Below are 17,612 nucleotides of genomic sequence, written 5' to 3'. Positions count from 1 at the left end.
ACCAGGTCTAGGACAGGGGTTCTTAACCTGATTACCTATGAAAATCATCTGGAGAACTTAAAAAATATGCCAATGCCCTGGTGCTACCCCATTGTTCTCAGGTTCCCAGGCTCCTTAAACTTTTAACTTTACCATCCCTAATATGTGGCACTCTTCATCATGGCCCCAGGTAAAGCTCCAGCTTTTATATAGACATTCTAAGTGGTAGGAGAGAAAGGAAGAAGGGGCAAAGGGTAAATCAGCTGTCTCTTAAGACGAAGTCTTAAGACAAAGCACCTGCCACACGGTGCTTCTGTTGGCATTCATTGTGCAGAACTTGATAACGTGTCATACCTCATTGTGAGAGAGATTGGGACATTAGTCTTCAATCTGGATAGCCATATGCCGGCAACATATTATTACTATGGAAGAGAGGAAGAGTAGTTACTTTAAAACAAGCTAGCATCTCTGTCAGCTCTAGAAGGGTAGTGGATTATACCATCTAGTAATGTGATCTTCAGGTGATTTGATGATTTTGAAATTTTGGTTGTCTTCTCCCATCCCAGGCTCTCAGGTCCATGGGTGTAGAAGGGAAAGCAGCCTCCAGTTGAGAGGGATCTGGTTCACTGAATGATTTCTGTAGGGGATCACCAAGTTTCAGTTTAGGGCAAGAATGGGAACTCCAGGAAAGTTAATGGTGTAGGAGATTTTTCTGATGGTGACATTTCTCTACCCACCATTCCCCTATGTCTGCCCTTTCTCCTTAAATAGCACATATTCCATTATAATAATCACTCCTTTGCAAATCCCCACAAAGCCCTGGTGCTTCTCTCTCTCTGTAGTACTTCTCAGAAGTTTCCAGCTCCATGTAAGCTTAACTCCCAACAGCCTCTTAAAATTAGTAGCCACAGAGCTTAAATGCCTATTCACCATGGCTTGGCAATCCCACTGCATTTCCCTTGAATGGGTCATGTCCCACTCCTGAGAGGAGTTAGTCCTATTCTTGCCGAAACCTGAAATCCCCCCCTCCACTTCTGCTCTCCTTCAGCCAGTGACCTCACTTGATAATTTCAATGAAAAAGAAATGAAGCAACCTGGTGGGAGTTTCTTCGCTCCCTGCTTCTGAGCCCGCCTTCTGCTTTCCTCTCTTGCTCGCTTTACTTGGCAGTGACATCTCCCAGCTTCTGTGAAAGGCTAAGCTCTCTACGCCTTACCCTAAAACCTATCCCTTCTTGCTTTTCCAGATACTTTTCTCCTGCAAGAACATCTTCTGTACTGGCTTGTTCTCATCAACATGCACACATGTTTAAAAAAAGCCAATCAGGGGCTCCTGGGTGGCTCAGTGGGTTAAAAGCCTCCTCCCTCAGCTCAGGTCATGATCCCAGGGTCCTGGGATTGAGCCCCGCATCGGGCTCGCTGCTCAGCGGGGAGCCTGCTTCCCTTCCTCTCTCTCTGCCTGCCTCTCTGCCTACCTGTGATCTCTGTCTGTCAAATAAATAAATAAAATCTTTTTTAAAAAAATAAATAAATAAATAAAAATAAAAACAAAAAAAGCCAATCATCTTTGCCCCAGATAACCTATCCCTACACTGTCCCATTTCTTGGCTCCTCTTCACAGCAAAACTTATGGAAACCATTTTGTAAACGACGGCTGCCAGCAGTTCCCCAATTCCTCCAATTCCTCACCTATCTCCAATCTGGCTTTCCTTCACACTTCACTGAAATTGCTATTTTTAAGTGTCCATTTGTTTCTAAATATAACTGCTCATCTCTGTCCTTATCTTACCTGACCTCTAAAGCAGCATTCCACATGCTTGATCACCCCTTTCTCCCTGAATCAGATTTCTCCTTAGAGCGTTTGTGACTCCACACTCCTCCGCATTTTCTGGCTATCTCCCTGAGTCCTACTTACGAGTTTTCTATAATGGGTTTTTCCTACTCAGCCTCTGAACATGGAAGCGTCCTGGTCCCCAGTCTTGACCCTCATCCCTCTCTATAGGTACAAACCTCATAACCTCTCCCTGGAGCTCAAGACTCGTGTCCAGATATCTGCTTGGCATCATCTCTTGGCTGTTTCATAGACGTCCTAACCTCTGCAAGTCCAAACAAAGCTCTTTCTTTCCCACCACATACGTGATCTCCTCTTGCCACCTTCCTCATCTCAGTAAAGGTCATCCACCAAGTGGCCACAGTTAACTTTGGTGAAACCCTTGATTCTCCATCCCTCACCATCTGCTGTTCGTCAGCAAGTCCTGCCAGTTCTGCCCTCAAAATCCATCCTAAGTGCTTGTAATTCTCCATCCCCTTTGCTCCCACCCTCATCCAAGCTGCCATGGTCTCCTGAGCTAGTGCGCTGGCCTCCCTGCTCCCTCTTTTGTCTCTTGTAATGCATTCCCTAAGAGTGGCCGTAGTGATCTTTAGAATCTTACATCCAGTAATCCAGGACTTTTCCTTTGCACTGGAGTAACACCTCAGCTCCTCACTGTGGCCCAGGCCCTGTGTGATCTGACCCTGATGCACCTGTCTGGCCTCATGATACTGCCCCCACTGGGGGTGCCCTGGGGGCGCTTCACCTTAGGGTAGGGCACTTATTCTCATGTTCTCTGGACAGCTTTCTGGAGGAGAGAGTCACTCCTTATCATTTAGGAGCAAACGTCACCTCCCCAGAGAAGCCTTCCCTGAATACCTTATTTGAAGAGGTGCCCTCCCAGTCTCTCCCTCTGTGTTTATTCTCCTGGCACTTACCCTCCCTGAAGGAAGGGACCATGTCCAGCTTCTTCACATCTGTATTGCCAGTGCTTAGTGTAGTCATTAACCTTCAATAGAAACGAATCAATTTATTGAATACCTGAATGAAAAGCTGTCTGGAACATTTCTCAGATTTTGGTCACACTGCTTCCGTCCCTCTTATTTGTACCATGACTGCCACCGGGAGCCGTAACATCCTGATTACTATTTCTTAAAGCAGTGACACCACAGTTTATGATTTCTCAGCCACGAGGGGCTGGGAAAAGCAGTTAACTAACCTCTTTAAGAACTGCATGTGAGGGGCGCCTGGGTGGCTCAGGGGGTTAAGCCTCTGCCTTCGGCTCAGGTCATGATCTCAGGGTCCTGGGATCGAGCCCCGCATCGGGCTCTCTGCTCAGCAGGGAGCCTGCTTCCTCCTCTCTCTCTGCCTGCTTGTGATCTCTGTCTGTCAAATAAATAAATAAAATCTTAAAAAAAAAAAAGAAAGAAAGAACTGTGTGTGAAGGCCGCCTGGGTGGCTCAGTTGGTTGGGTGACTGCCTTTGACTCAGGTCATGATCCCGGAGTTCTGGGCTCGAGTCCCTCATTGGGCTTCCTGTTCAGGGGAGAGTCTGCTACTCCCTCAGACCTTCCCCCTCTCGTGCTCCCTCTCTCTCTCTCATTCTCTCTCTCAAATAAATAAATAAAATCCGAAAAAAAAAAAAAAACAAAACCTGTGTGTGAAGAATGGGGGAATTTAAAAGTCGAGTCCAGCATTAGTGAGGGGGCATTATCCTCATTTATTTTCCAGTGAATATTATTGTCCTAGTTTCATGAATTTTGTTATTGGTACTGCCTCCGAGAGATGTCCGGAAGCTTGTCTGGTCAGGATCTTCAGCATCACAGTCTGACCGGAAATAAAAGAGAAGTCAGATGTGCTCTGAGTCTTAATGACTGCTTGTTGGAGCCTGGGAAGGGAGTTCCGAGAGGTGAAGGGACAGCCAAGGCGGGCACCTTTTTGCATGTTGGGACACTCTCTGAGCCTGTCTTTACGGACTCCAGGAGAGGGGAATGTGAAGGAGGATTGGTTTTATTTATTGTGGTAAAATATACATAACATAAAACGTAATATTTTAGCTATTTTAAAGGTACAGCGGCATTCAATATATTCATGTCATGCAACCATCACTGCTGTCCATCTCTAGAACTTTGCAAACTGAAAATCTGTACCCATGAAACAGTTAACTCCCCATTCCCCCAGCCCCTGGGAGCCTTTATTTGACTTTCAGTCTCTGGATTTGACAACTCCTGTTGAAGGAACCGCCTTCCTTCCATGCCTCCTTCACTGTCAGCTGTCTCACTGCTGACCCTTTCCTCCGCCAGACGTGTGAGGTAGGGTTTGTGGGGGCAGGTGTAGCCGGTTCCCATGTCACACAGCTGTGACACACCAGCTGGGTATCCTAGAGTTTGACTCCATTTTGACACCTTCTACCTGGAGGTAGCATTAGATCCCACCAATTTCTGGGCTCAGTCCCACGAGGCTGACCCTGTGCGTGCCTTCAGATGACAGTTTCAAGTCCACATTGTTTCCTATACTTCTGAGTGACCAGAGATCAGAGGTTCCTACAGTCTCCTCCTCGGGATAGATTAATTTGCCAGAGCAGCTCACAGAATTCAGGAAAACCTCTTATTACATCACTGGTTTATCATGAAGGATAACTCAGTAACGGCCAGATGGAAGAGACGCCCAAGATAAGGCATGTGGGAAGGGGAGCAGGCTTCCAGTCCCTTCCTGGGCCCCACTCTACCAGCACCTCCACTATGTTCACCAACTGGGAAGCTTCTCAAACCCCTATCCTTTTGTGGTTTTAGGGAGGCTTCATTACATAGGCATCATTGATTAAATAATTAAATAATTAGCCATTGACAATTAGTTCAACTTCCGGTCCCTCTTCCCCTCCCCCAAGGGCGGGGCAGGGATCCTCCCTCCCACATGGGTCTGAATGTTCCAACCCTAGTCTAATCATGGAGTTGGTTCCCCGGCAACCAGCCCCCATCTAAGGGGCTTTCCAAAAGTCACCTCATTAAATAAACTCAAGTGTGGTTGAAAGAGGCTTGTTATAAATAACAAAGGACACCCATTTCTCCTTTAATACTCTGAAGTTATTTCAGGAACTGGGATCAAAACTTAAATATCATAACCAAAGATGCCCCTATGACTCTTCTGTAGGAAATTACAGGGGTTTCAGGAACATCAAGTACAGATTTCTTACTATAAATCACAATATCCCATCATAAGCAGAATCATACCATATTTGTCTTTTTTTGTCTGCTTATTTCTCTTAGCATAAGGTTAAGATTCATCATGACCTCGCTTGCCAAAAATTTCATTCCTTTTCAAGGCTGCATAATATTCTAGTGTGTGTATCTACCACATTTTCATTCACCTTCATTTGACATCTGTGAGTAGTGCTGCCATGAACGCTAGGGTGCAAATATCTGTTTGAATCTCTGCTTTCACTTCTTTTATGCATATACCCAGAAGTAGAATTACTGGATCATATGGTAATTCTATGATCAATTTTTTAAGAAAAATGCTAACGGGGCTTAAAACCCATTAACTTATTGGTGAAAAGGACTATTCATTGATTGCCTCATATATGTCCTATAGTATATTAGGGCAGCAGAGAAATGGGAATGGATGGGTCACAGCTCCTTCTCTCAAGATCTATAAGGAGGGACGTGCCTAAATAAAAGTAGCTATTATATACCATATTTAGTGCTGTATTAAGATGTGTATTATGGGAGCATTTTATAATAATAATGATTTCTAGTGTTTCTGAAGACAAAACCTCCTTGGATATTGTCCAGGATAGATGTTCTACCACACTGTGGTTAGTAGTGGGGGATGCGGTAGAGAGTTTCCAGTGTACAAGTTTTGGTTGTGCATTTGTATTTTTTTAATAGCTAACAGTCCATCCACCTTTTCTGTGATCTAAATGTCCTTTCTGTTTTCTCTTCCTTTAGTGGTTTTTAATTGCCAATAGATCTTACAAAGTCAGTGCAGCGAGCTCTTTCTTCTTCAGTGGTGTGTTTGTGGGAGTCATCTCCTTTGGTCAGCTTTCAGATCGCTTTGGAAGGAAAAAGGTCTATCTCACAGGTAATCAGTTAAGAGTGTTCATGCACTGAGGGGCGCCTGGGTGGCTCAGTGGGTTGAGCCTCTACCTTCAGCTCGGGTCATGATCTTGGGGTCCTGGGGTCGAGCCCCACGTCGGGCTCTCTGCTGAACGGGGAGTCTGCTTCCCTCTCTCTCTCTGCCTGCCTCTCTGCCTACTTGTGATCTCTCTTTCTCTCTGTCAAATAAATAAATAAAATCTAAAAAAAAAAAAAAAAAAAGAGTGTTCATGCACTGAATAGGAGGACTTACTTCCTTAGCGTTCTCCGGAAATTGCCATGTGGATACAGAACTGATTTTTAATACACTAGCAAGAGGCCGCACTGCAGCCAGAATTGATTCTGGCCAAGCGCTTTCAAGGCACCAGCAGCATACCTGGGGAAGGCCACGTATTTGTGTCTAAGCTTTTCAGAGATGATGGTCCTTTTGGCAACTCTGGAATTCTAACTTATGCCACATTTCTAAAAAGAGAACAGAGACTGAGCCAGTGTACGAGATCTGTTTCCTTGTATCTTGTCTGTTGGTTCATTTCAAATATGCTCTATAAGAACCAGCATAGTTCTTTTGACAAGCTGAGCATGAGCTGGGATTTTTCCATTTCCCACACTGTTGTGAATAATTGAAAACTGTGCATGATTGACAGATTATCAACTTGTAACAAACAAAGATAAACCTTAGTTTTTCTTTATAGTTTTTAAGAGAAAATGTTTTTTTAAAAAAGCATAGCTTAGAAAAATTTAAGTTTACAGAGATTTATCTTTGCAGGTGTAAAGTCAGTATAATTTATTACTTTGATCAAATACTGTTTTATGTCCGGGTTATTGACTGCTGTTCCTCTAATTCTAGGTTTTGCTCTTGACATCTTATTTGCTATTGCAAATGGGTTTTCCCCCTCCTATGCCATCTTTGCAATAACTCGCTTCCTGGTGGGCGTGATGAACGGAGGAATGTCGCTGGTGGCTTTCGTCCTGCTGAACGAATGTGTGGGCACCGCCTACTGGGCACTCGCAGGTACTGCTTCACTCCGTGCACATGACAGAGATGGTGAGCTTCCCTGTAAAACCTCGAAGGAAGCCAGCTGAACCCCAGAGGCTAAAATGCACTTGGACTTGAGGTGCTCCATCTCACCATTAGATTTGCTTTCCAAAGTTTGTTCTCTATGACCTTGAACAAGTCATTTTATTCATATCCCTCTGTAGACAGTCTCCCCTGAGGCCTGCTTCATAGATGGTGAGCTTGCCTCCAGATTGTTCCAGGAGTGTCATTTTCTTCAGAAGGATATTAACTGTTTACACCTTAAACTGAAAAGTGGCACAGACGTAAAAAAGCCTAGACGTTCCTTTCCCAGTGCCTTCTTACTGTATTTTTTTTTTTTAAGATTTTATTTATTTATTTGTCAGAGAGAGAGGAGCGAGAGTGAGCACAGGCAGAGGCAGAGGGAGAAGCAGGCTCCCTGCCAAGCAAGGAGCCCGATGTGGGACTCGATCCCAGGATACCGGGATCATGACCCGAGCTGAAGGCAGCTGCTTAACCAACTGAGCCACCCAGGCATCCCCTTCTTACTGTATTTTATTAAATATTTATCTCCTGGGCAGGGGAGGGACAAGTTGGGAGGACCAGTTGATATAGGGCCAGTGCTAGGCCAAATAAGAAACTCATTTTTATTTGAAATGCAGTAAGAAGCCAGCGGGTGAATTAAATAGTGGAGCTATAGGATCAGATAGGATACAGATGGACAGCTGTGGCAAAGGTGTGGAGAATAGACCATCGGAGGAGGAAAAATTGAAGAGTCATAGAGGAGGTGGTTGTGGTTGGCCTGTGAAACACAATGGGGGCTTGCTCAGACACAGTGCGGGGAGAGGAGCAGAGAAGAGGGCCATGTGAGCTGGATTTTGGTGGGGCAGCGACTTGCTGAAGGGTCAGAGTGGGGAGAGAAAGAGGAATCAGCTGGACCTCATGGCTTTGCTTGCAACTGGGTGGATTGCTAGTACAATTTACGAAAATGAAGTCTAAGCTACCAAAATTTAGTTTTTACTAGTGTGAACGAAGCAAACATAGCAGACTTGAAAATGAAAGTGATCTAAAAGAAACAGGAAATCTGAAAAATAGGATCAATATCTAATAGCCTGTAAACAGAAGACCACCAGTGACACTCCAGAATTATAACATGCAAAAAGTGGTGATTTGAAAAGTTCACTTAATTAATTTTTTGACTAAATAACCTAGAGCCTTCCCACATCTGCATCTCCACACCACCTCTGTTGTCATTTCTAGGCAAACATGTGCAGCTTCTTGTTGGACATGAGATCTGAATGTCGCTTGGACCCTCAAATAAAAAGTATTGCTTTCTTTCTCCTAAAACCTTCACCTTCCGGGACCTTTGTCTGTGGTAATGTCTTCATGGCATTTACGGTCATTAAAGGAGACGCCTTCTGCTCCTGTCCTCTTGTCTACCATACCCAGTCAATACCAACTCATACTGATTATAGGGGACAGAGCCTCAACTCTGATGAGCCTCTGTATATAAAGGGAAATTATGTGGTTAATATAACCAAACCCCTGAAGGTCCAGGCCTCAAAGATGCCCAGAACCAGGAAGTCCGATGCTTCTTGTCTCTGCCCCCGAGTCCTCCCTGAGAAGCTTTCTCTGTGCAGTCAGGGATGGGCCCCTGTAGCCCTCAGCCCTTACTACCAAGTGTAGTATTTAAAATCTGGGCTCAGAGCTCGGACTAGCCCAGCTGAGGCCCTGCAGTGAGTGGAACTGTGATGGGCAGCCCCGTCTTGAACCACAGGGATAAAGGAAGGGGAGGTCCACTCTCTAGAAGAGAGAAAGGATATTCTTGGAATTAGATAGGGTGTTAGGTAGACAGTATCTTATAGTAGGTACTCACCCTGGGAAGCTTCCCAGTGGCTTTTTGGAGGGAGGGTAATAGATGGGTATAGACAGCTATACTCATATCACAGTAGGACAGTATAGCTAGTCTTTGTATATTTGTATAGCAGGCATTATTTCATCCTAAACTAACAACTACCCTCGAGAAAACTGAGGCTCAGAGACATTTAGTGATTTGCCTGAGGTCACACAGCAGCAGGTGGCAGAACTAGGGTCTGAACTCAGTCCCTCTGGAACAGTCCCATTCTGTGGGCTGTCTTCTTTTTGACTACGTTGTCAGTGGATACCAAGTGCTCGGAGCTGTTCTGAGCAATGGCAGAAACTGTTATTCTTGGAAGCCAGGTGCTGTCTGATGCCCTGTAATGAAGCTGTAATAGCTATTGATTATCTTAAATTTCCAGGGAAATCACAGTATCCCCACTTCCTTCCTTATCAGACCACATGTTTGGATTTGGTGTGCTGAACATGCTGCCACTTCACTCTCCCCTCTGCTCCCCCCTTCCCCTCACTAGGGCACAGAGTAGACATGTCATTATGGCTAGAGAATTGATCATCCCTGGGCAAGAAACAAGAACACGTTTCTTTTATAGAATTCTTGTAGAAAGTTCTTGTAGCAAGATCAACAAGGTCCTGTTGCTGTACGTTCCCCACAGAAGCCTGCCTTTCTGTAGGAGGATGGAGAAGGAGGACGAGGACAGCTCGCAGGCTTGCCCCACCCTGCACACAGCTCCGTGTCCTAGACAGCACCCCTGACCTCTCTGTGCTGTTTCCTCTTTGTGTATGGCTCTAACGGCACCTGTTTGTAGGACGACATATGTCAAAAGTGGAATGCACGATAAATGGTAGCGGGTACTGCTGCACACCGTGGTAGTAGCAGTTATAGAAAGTGAGTCAGAGGTATAATTTCACACATATATTGGGCAAGCCAGGGGGACTTAATCCCATCTCAGCATTTATTTAAAAAAACAAAAAAAAAAAAACAGAATTTTTCACAATCCCATGGGTGATTTTTTTTTCCTCTAAGCCTGCTGGCAAAAATCCATGCTTTGTGGAGACAGACAAGAATCAGAGAGCTATAAAATGTCATGTATCTGGTGCTGATACACCCAATGGGGAAGGGCAGGAGGGAGAGCTGAGGAGGAGCCTATGATTTAAGAGGAGGATTTGATAAGATGAAGTCCCAGCATTTCGATAATCTCATGATCTAAAAACGGTCTGGCCAGCCAGCAAAGCATCTCTCCGAGCTTCAGCGCATGCGCGGTGAATGTCAGCACAGCCTTTCGTGCGGAAAGCACTTGGGCAAACCCTTAAAATTCATCTTGACCATGTGTGGTTTGTGTTTTTCGCCTGTCCTTCCTCCTTTTCCCCTCACTCACTGGCCTCTCTGCCACTTTTCTCATCCGACAGTCGCTATGTGTGTAGGTTCTTTTCTGCTGACGCCCTTCCAGGAAGGCGTTGCCTCTGTGCCTCGGGTCGGGAAGGGTGGTGTGGAAGGTGCTTTCCCCAGTAACAGGCGTCTTTTCCCGGACTTAGGGTCGATCGGTGGCCTCTTCTTCGCGGTCGGCATTGCCCAGTATGCCCTGTTGGGGTACTTCATCCGCTCCTGGAGGACCCTCGCCATTCTGGTGAACCTGCAGGGAACGGTGGTCTTCCTTCTGTCTTTGTGAGTAGTTTTTCCTCTTAGAGGTTTAATTTAAGACACGGAAGGAATGTCTTAAGAGGACGTGGGTCAATGAGTGGCGTTATTCCCTTTCCGGAGTTTGCCTGAACTGACCTTGGTGAAGAGCTGTCCCACAAGCGCCCCAGTGCCAGACAGCTGCTGGGAAGAGGTGCTTGATTAAATCAGGGCGCAGGTGTCCCTTGTGTCAAGTAACCTCTCCATAGCCTGCATTTTAACCTTCAAGTTATTGACTTGGTAAGCCTAAGGCCTCGAGCCTGAAGATCTTCAGGCTGGATCAGGTCAAGGGCTAGGCGTCTGGCTCAGCTGTGATGCTGCGGATATCGCAGTCCATTCGTGGCCCGTGTGTAGCTGTAACTGTCCATCCTTCAGGTGACTCTTACTTCAGGGCGTCTAGTGTGGACACAGGAAGACTCTCAGATATGGGAGAAATCCTTTGGGTGGACGGGCTTAAAGCAGTAAAAGGGTGATTCCCTGGTCAGGGCGGGATGCTGTAAACAGCTCAGAGGTTACACCGTGGGGCTCTAAACACTATAAGGCAAGCCAACAACTTGGAACCCTTTTACCAGTTCTTTCTTCCCATAGCAAGTACTTGATTAATAAGGTTATTAATAGTGTTTGTTATATGATATGTATTACATAATATATAATAGAATGGTATTATTTATTAATATTCTTCCCTAAATAGCCTCAGGCTATTTAACAAATATAAAACAAATACTTAAGAGACATTTACAGAGTTCTTCATAAAATTAACATTAAATACTGACCATCTTGTTGGGGCCTAGAAGCCCAGTTTCAGTCATAAATACTATACTACATTCTGATCTTTAGTCACAAAGAAGTAATACTATTCCATTTCTTATTTCATCAATTTAATGATGTTTTTAAGAAGTTTGACGTTATAGGGGTGCCTGGGTGGCTCAGTGGGTTAAAGCCCCCACATCAGGCTCTCTGCCCAGCAGGGAGCCTGCTTCCTTTCCTCTCTCTCTGCCTGTCTCTCTGCCTACTTGTGATCTCTGTCTGTCAAATAAATAAATAAAATCTTTAAAAAAAAAAAAAAGTTTGTCGTTTTAGGGGCACCTGGGTGGCTCAGTCAGTTAAGCATCTGCCTTCAGTTCAGGTCATGGTCTCAGGGTCCTGGGATCGAGTTCCTCATCAGGCTCCCTGCTCCCCGCTTGTGCGCTCTCTCTCTCTTTTTCTCTCTAATAAATAAAATATTTAAAAGAAAAAGAAGTTTGAATTTTTAGTTTTATTTCACCAGAAGTTTTAATGTGCTTATGAAGGGCTTTCTCCTGAGGTATCAGACCTCTAATTTTAATCATTAAAATCTTAGGAATAAATAAAATCTTCAGAAGTTGGTACCAGCTTCTGTGCCATAAAGTGAGGGATATCTGTGGTAGAATTTTCCTTCAGATGCATCTTTAATGTAGTCGTTCTTTATTCAAGTTCTACTAATTGAGATTTGGTAGATTGAGGATTGAACTGAAATTTGTTTTTGTATTCTCTTTGAAATAAGAGAATTAAGTGCAAAAATGAGTATAACCAGGCAGGGGTACCTGACTGGCTCAGTTGGAAGAGCATGAGACTCTTGATCTTGGGGTTGTGAGTTTGAGCCCCACGCTGGTTATAGAAATTACTTAAATAAACTTTAAAGAATAAGTATAATAGAAATAGTTTACCTGTACTTAAAAAGCAAAATGTATTAAATGCATTTAGTTATATGAATTGGAATGAGATAATTCTACCATAAAGGGAAACTGACAACATTTTATTAGTTTGTGTATTACAAATTTTTGGAATAAATGGGTGCCTAGCATCATCCTTGAATTAATAAGCTGTCATGTAAATATGGGTTAACAAATGAATTTTCTTTTTAAATAGCTCATAAGTCTCCTTTAGAGCGACTCTGATGGATGGCATGAGCTGTTCTGCCTGTCTTGTCTTTTTTTTTTTTTTTTTTTAAGATTTTATTTATTTATTTGACAGAGAGATTACAAGAAGGCAGAGAGGCAGGCAGAGAGAGAGGAGGAAGCAAGCTCCCTACTGAGCAGAGAGCCCGACTCGGGCCTCGATCCCAGGACCCTGAGACCATAACCCAACCTGAAGGCAGAGGCTTAACCCACTGAGCCACCCAGGCACCCCTGCCTGTTTTTCTGAATGTGGTCTGAGTTTGTTATGGCCCCAGTGCTGGGGGGTCATCCACACCCTAGGAAATGAATTTGGGTCAGGAAAAAATAGGAAATAGAGAAAAAAGAGCATGTGAACCTGAAATATATATATTTATTCCATTAGGCCTTCCAGTGGTCAGCCTGCAGTTTATCTCCTCTGATAGTATATTAGCCCATTTCCCATATCCTGTGTCCTGAGCACAGCGAGCTGCTTATGGTTTCTGGCATCAGCTTGTCCTGTCCTGCTTGCCTGCCTTGCCCTTCTCACTGCTGCCCCTGCCCTTCCCAGTTAACTCCTGGCCTTCTGGGTTTGCTCAAATGCCACCCCCTCCAAACTTCTCCCCATCGCCCCTCCAGCTGCCCGTCATTTGTTTTGGCTTCTGAATTCTCCAGCACTTACCCCACGCTTTTTGACGGCTCTCTTTCCACCTCATGCTGGAGCCCGGCTCCCTCTGCACTAGGAGCTCCCTCCCTGGAGGCTGCTCAGCTCCATCAACGTGTCCCCCAGCACTGATGCCCAGGGCCTTCCGCACGATGATCCTTCAGGTCCACTGGACAGGTGTGGGCACAAAAACAGCGGCAGTTAGCCTTCAGAAATAGCTGTCAGTAACATAAGAAAAACTCATTATTTTAGGGTCCTACCTTTTTTTTTTTTATTTTGCTAGAAACATTAGTGCATAGTTTATTTTTTTTTTTAATTTTATTTATTTATTTGACAGACAGAGATCACAAGTTGGCAGAGAGGCAGGCAGAGAGAGAGGAAGGGAAGCAGGCTCCCTGCTGAGCAGAGAGCCCGATGCGGGACTCGATCCCAGGACCCTGAGATCATGACCTGAGCCGAAGGCAGCGGCTTAACCCACTGAGCCACCCAGGCGCCCGTTTAGTGCATAGTTTAAAAAATCCTCATTTTCACAATACGTGGATTTAAACAGTTTTACTCTACAAATCAGAGCCCCATAATTTACAAGGATTTTCCACCTTCTGAGAAATTCACAGGACATGTTTTGAGTAGAGACAACATTGTTAAATTAGCTGTGTAGCTTCCGGAGATGTCCCTAGCACCATGCAGTGGTCAGCATGTTCAAAGACTGCTCTTTCTTTTAAAAGCACGTCTTGCTGTTTGATATGCAGAATCGGCACGCGTTGGAATTTATACTCCCAAGTCCATCCGTGGGCAGCTGGGTGAGCCTTTGTGTAAGGGAGCTTCCTGGCTTCTCCAAGTGTGGGGATGTGTCAGGTCCTCCGTTTGTGTGCAAGACAGACCCTTTCCATGCAGAAATGGTTTAGTAACTCAAATTCCCAAAGTGTGACTATCTCTCAAGTACAAAAGTGATTTATAAACATTTAACAGTGATGCAAACATTTATGTAACAGCAGTTTACAAACATTTTAACAGTGATGAATGCTTATCAACAATTCTGAAAGCAGGGAAGTTGGAGGGAAAGGGGGCAGTGAGCTAAATGACCCGAAGTTCGTGACTGTTAGTATTTTGGCGGTTCCCTTGTCTCCTTTCTCTCACCTCCCCATCCCCCTTGGTTTTAATTTTTATTACGACAGACTTCTGGTGTCCCACTTCCTTTTCCCTCCCAGGGCTACTCTCCGTGCTCATCACAGTAGGCTTCTTTTATGTTCTTTGTATTCGCACTTAGAGTCCATCACGTGGTTTACATGGTGGCTGGTCAGCTGCCTGGTGAATAGGGCCAGTGGTTCCACTAGTTGATCGGCTGACCTGACTTCCAGCTGAACACTATTTTGCTTGATTATCTGCTTGTGTATTAGAAACAATAATCGAATGGTAATGAAGCCGTAAATCAAGGGATTTTTTTTAGGCTGTCGTAGAAGGTCTGTGGCCCTGCTTTTGTTGACGACCAGATGTGCACGAATGTTCTCTCCCCAGCAGCAAAGCTCTGGGAGGATTCCTGCCTTCTTTTTTCCTCTTAGCACCCACTGCATTGCTGGATACAGAATGAAAGTGCTCAGTAAGTGGTTTTTGATGGACTGGCTGTCCACGAAGTTCCAAATTCCATGGTATTTGTCGCCACGTCACTATGCCTATGGGAAGGCATGGAGAATTCTAGAAGGCATCTTCAGTGGCCAGTGGTACTCATAGATAGAAGCTTCATGTTAAGCAAATAATGTCACATTAGATCAAAAGGTACTCGAAGCTATATTTAGTAAACGAGGTGTCACTGGTCCTGTCCCCGTTTGTCTTTGACAAGTCCTCTAGCCATGTACAGAGAAGTGTGCAGAGGAAAAGGGCATATCAGAGAGCCAAGTCTTAAAACTACTGGAAAATATTAGTGGCGATATAACTGTTCAGTACTTCGTAGTTGTAGCAGAAAATGATTATTTGGTACCTGGAAGTTAACCAGAAGATGACTTTAATTCTTTAAGGCCTTAGGGACAGGAAATACCCTGAGGACATTTTTTTTTAAAGACCCATTTATTCAGCGTCATGATCAGACTATTACATTTAGCAATCAACAGCATGGGTGCAAAAAAAAAAATCTACATTAAAACCCTTTGTTGGAATGCTTTACACTTTCCACAGAACAGAAACTAAAATAACCTGTTATACAATTAGTCACAAATACAGTCCTCGAGTTTTTTTGCCCATACACATGAGTATTGTCTAAAACATGTCTTCTTTGTAGCAGCTAGTCCCTGCCACCACTGTGCTTGGCTAAGTTCACAAATCTGTTGTAATCTATAGCTTCCCTGTCACTTCTCTGGCTCTCCTCTCCTGCTAAGCTTTGTTTCCTGGCAGTAATTAAAACCTTCTGCTGCTGCTGCTGCTGCTGGAACCACCATAGCCACCTTGGTTTCGTGGTTTGGTGAAGTATTGCCCTCCACCACCATAAGGGCCAGAGCTTCTGCCTCCAAAATTGCCTCCTTTCATGGGTCCAAAATTTGAGGATTGATTGTTGTAATTGCCAAAATCATTATAGCTTCCACCACCTCCAAAGTTGCTTCCATCATTACCAAATCCGTTATAGCCATCCCCACTGCCACCATATCTACCACCACCTCGACTGCCACCAAAGCCACCTCGACCACTGAAGTTTCTTCTGCGACCAAAGTTGTCATTCCCACCAAAACCACCTCCACGACCACCACCAAAGTTTCCAGAACCACTTTGACCTCTTTGGCTGGATGAAGCACTAGCCATCTCTTGCTTAGAGAGTGCTTTCCTTACTTCACAGTTGTGGCCATTCACAGTATGGTATTTTTGAATGACAATCTTGTCTACAGAATCATGGTCATCAAATGTTACAAAAGCAAAACCCCTGTTTTTGCCACTGCCTCGGTCAGTCATGATCTCAATCACTTCAATTTTCCCATACTGTTCGAAATAATCTCTTAGATGATGTTCTTCAGTGTCTTCTTTAATGCCACCAACAAAAATCTTTTTCACAGTTAAGTGGGCACCAGGTCTTTGAGAATCTTCTCGAGACAGCCCTCTTTGGTTCCACAACTCTTCCATCCACCTTGTGTGGCCTTGCATTCATGGCTGCATCCACCTCCTCCACAGTGGCATATGTGACAAACCCAAAGCCTCTGGAGCTCTTGGTGTTTGGGTCTCTCATTACCACATAGTCCGTAAGTGTTCCCCATTGCTCAAAATGGCTCCTCAGACTCTCATCGGTTATTTCAAAGCTCAGACCTCCGATGAAGAGCTTCCGCAGCTGTTCAGGCTCTTTGGGAGACTCTGACTTAGACATGACGGCGGCGGGAGGGGAGACTTTAACGATGCTTACTTGGCAGCGTCCACGGGCAGAAACGCACCCTGAGGACATATTAAAGTGAGATGTCAACCAATTCGAGCATTCTGAAGCAGGAAATGCTTGTAAGTAGTTGAGATGTGATGAACCCTGTTTGATTTTATTAGAGTCTTAAAATAATCTCTGCTTTCTTAATAACATATTGCTACCTTAAAATCATGTTTTAAAAATATTTTTTTCTGATGAGACAATAAAAATTATCTTCTTTATGAGGCTTTGTCAGAACTTAAACACCTGCCATCTCTGTAGTAGTATTCTTATACTTGGCTAGGGTTAAGAACCCTCTCTCTGACCCATGCTTTATGAAAAATTTGTGTCACTCAGTATTCGAGCCTTAACTTGCCATTCATCTATTTAAATTTGTTTAAAAGGAAACGCATACTGCTTACTTTATTTATTTGTTTTTTGTTTTGTTTTTTACTGTTTTCAAAGTATGTTCTTGGTTTCCTTTCATAAAGCCGCTGCCTTTTAGCCCCGGCATGCTGTTGAAAGTGGCCCCTCTGTCTTTCACCTGTCACTGGGAGAGGTAGTTTTAACCCTCACAAGGAATCCAGTTGTGGTGAGGGAGTCCGCATACTCCTAGGTGAATTGTCTCCTTCCTGTATGAATATACAGCTTTTACTGACGTCTCTTTCAGATTCATTCCTGAATCACCTCGTTGGTTATACTCCCAGGGTCGACTGAGTGAGGCTGAAGCAGCCCTGTACCTCATTGCCAGGAGGAACCGCAAGCTCAAGTGTACATTCTCACTAACCTACCCGGCCAGCAGGAGCCACAGAGAGACCGGAAGCTTCCTGGATCTGTTCCGTTACCGCATCCTCTTGGGGCACACGCTGACCCTGATGTTCATCTGGTAATTATTCCCTAGGGGTATTGTCCCAATCTTCAACTCAGGTTGCTAAAGAGCTGTTGATGATGTGTTCCTTCTCCAGGCTCACAGAAAATTTTACCTGATTTGTCAGCTTGAAGTGGTTTTCTCAAGAACAGGTCCTCTGCCTCTTGTTGCCCGTGTTGCACTCCGCTCCACTTTCATGGTACCCTCTCGGTTGAGGAGGGACCCACGGTTTACAGATGGCAGGTTTACTGAACTTGAGTAAATAGATAGCAGAAACACATCTTTGCTCCTGAGCTCTTTCATGTAAATATTTAAGTACCCACACAACCAGCCTCCCCGTCCCCCCGCCAAAAAGAGGAGAGCAAGCATATTAG

General features: G+C 44.6%; 1 protein-coding gene across 4 annotated transcripts in view; it reads left to right on the top strand.

Moving 5' to 3' along the window:
• Positions 1 to 17,612, top strand: part of SLC22A15 (solute carrier family 22 member 15) — an 86,708-nt gene that overhangs the window by 35,207 nt on the left and 33,889 nt on the right. For all 4 annotated transcript variants that reach the window (XR_007126769.1, XM_047726832.1, XM_047726831.1 and 1 more), the window contains exons 3-6: positions 5,733 to 5,865; positions 6,727 to 6,891; positions 10,306 to 10,435; positions 17,041 to 17,256. Coding sequence is in view for 3 of the 4 variants with exons in the window: in XM_047726832.1 (XP_047582788.1) it covers positions 5,733 to 5,865; positions 6,727 to 6,891; positions 10,306 to 10,435; positions 17,041 to 17,256 (644 nt within the window). In the remaining variant the exon portion in view is untranslated. The remainder of the gene's footprint in view (positions 1 to 5,732; positions 5,866 to 6,726; positions 6,892 to 10,305; positions 10,436 to 17,040; positions 17,257 to 17,612) is intronic.

Source organism: Lutra lutra, chromosome 4 (genome assembly GCF_902655055.1).
Source record: "Lutra lutra chromosome 4, mLutLut1.2, whole genome shotgun sequence".
NCBI classification, from domain to species: domain Eukaryota; kingdom Metazoa; phylum Chordata; class Mammalia; order Carnivora; family Mustelidae; genus Lutra; species Lutra lutra.
Note: the sequence above shows the minus strand (reverse complement) of the source record. Positions and strands in the feature narration are given on the sequence as shown.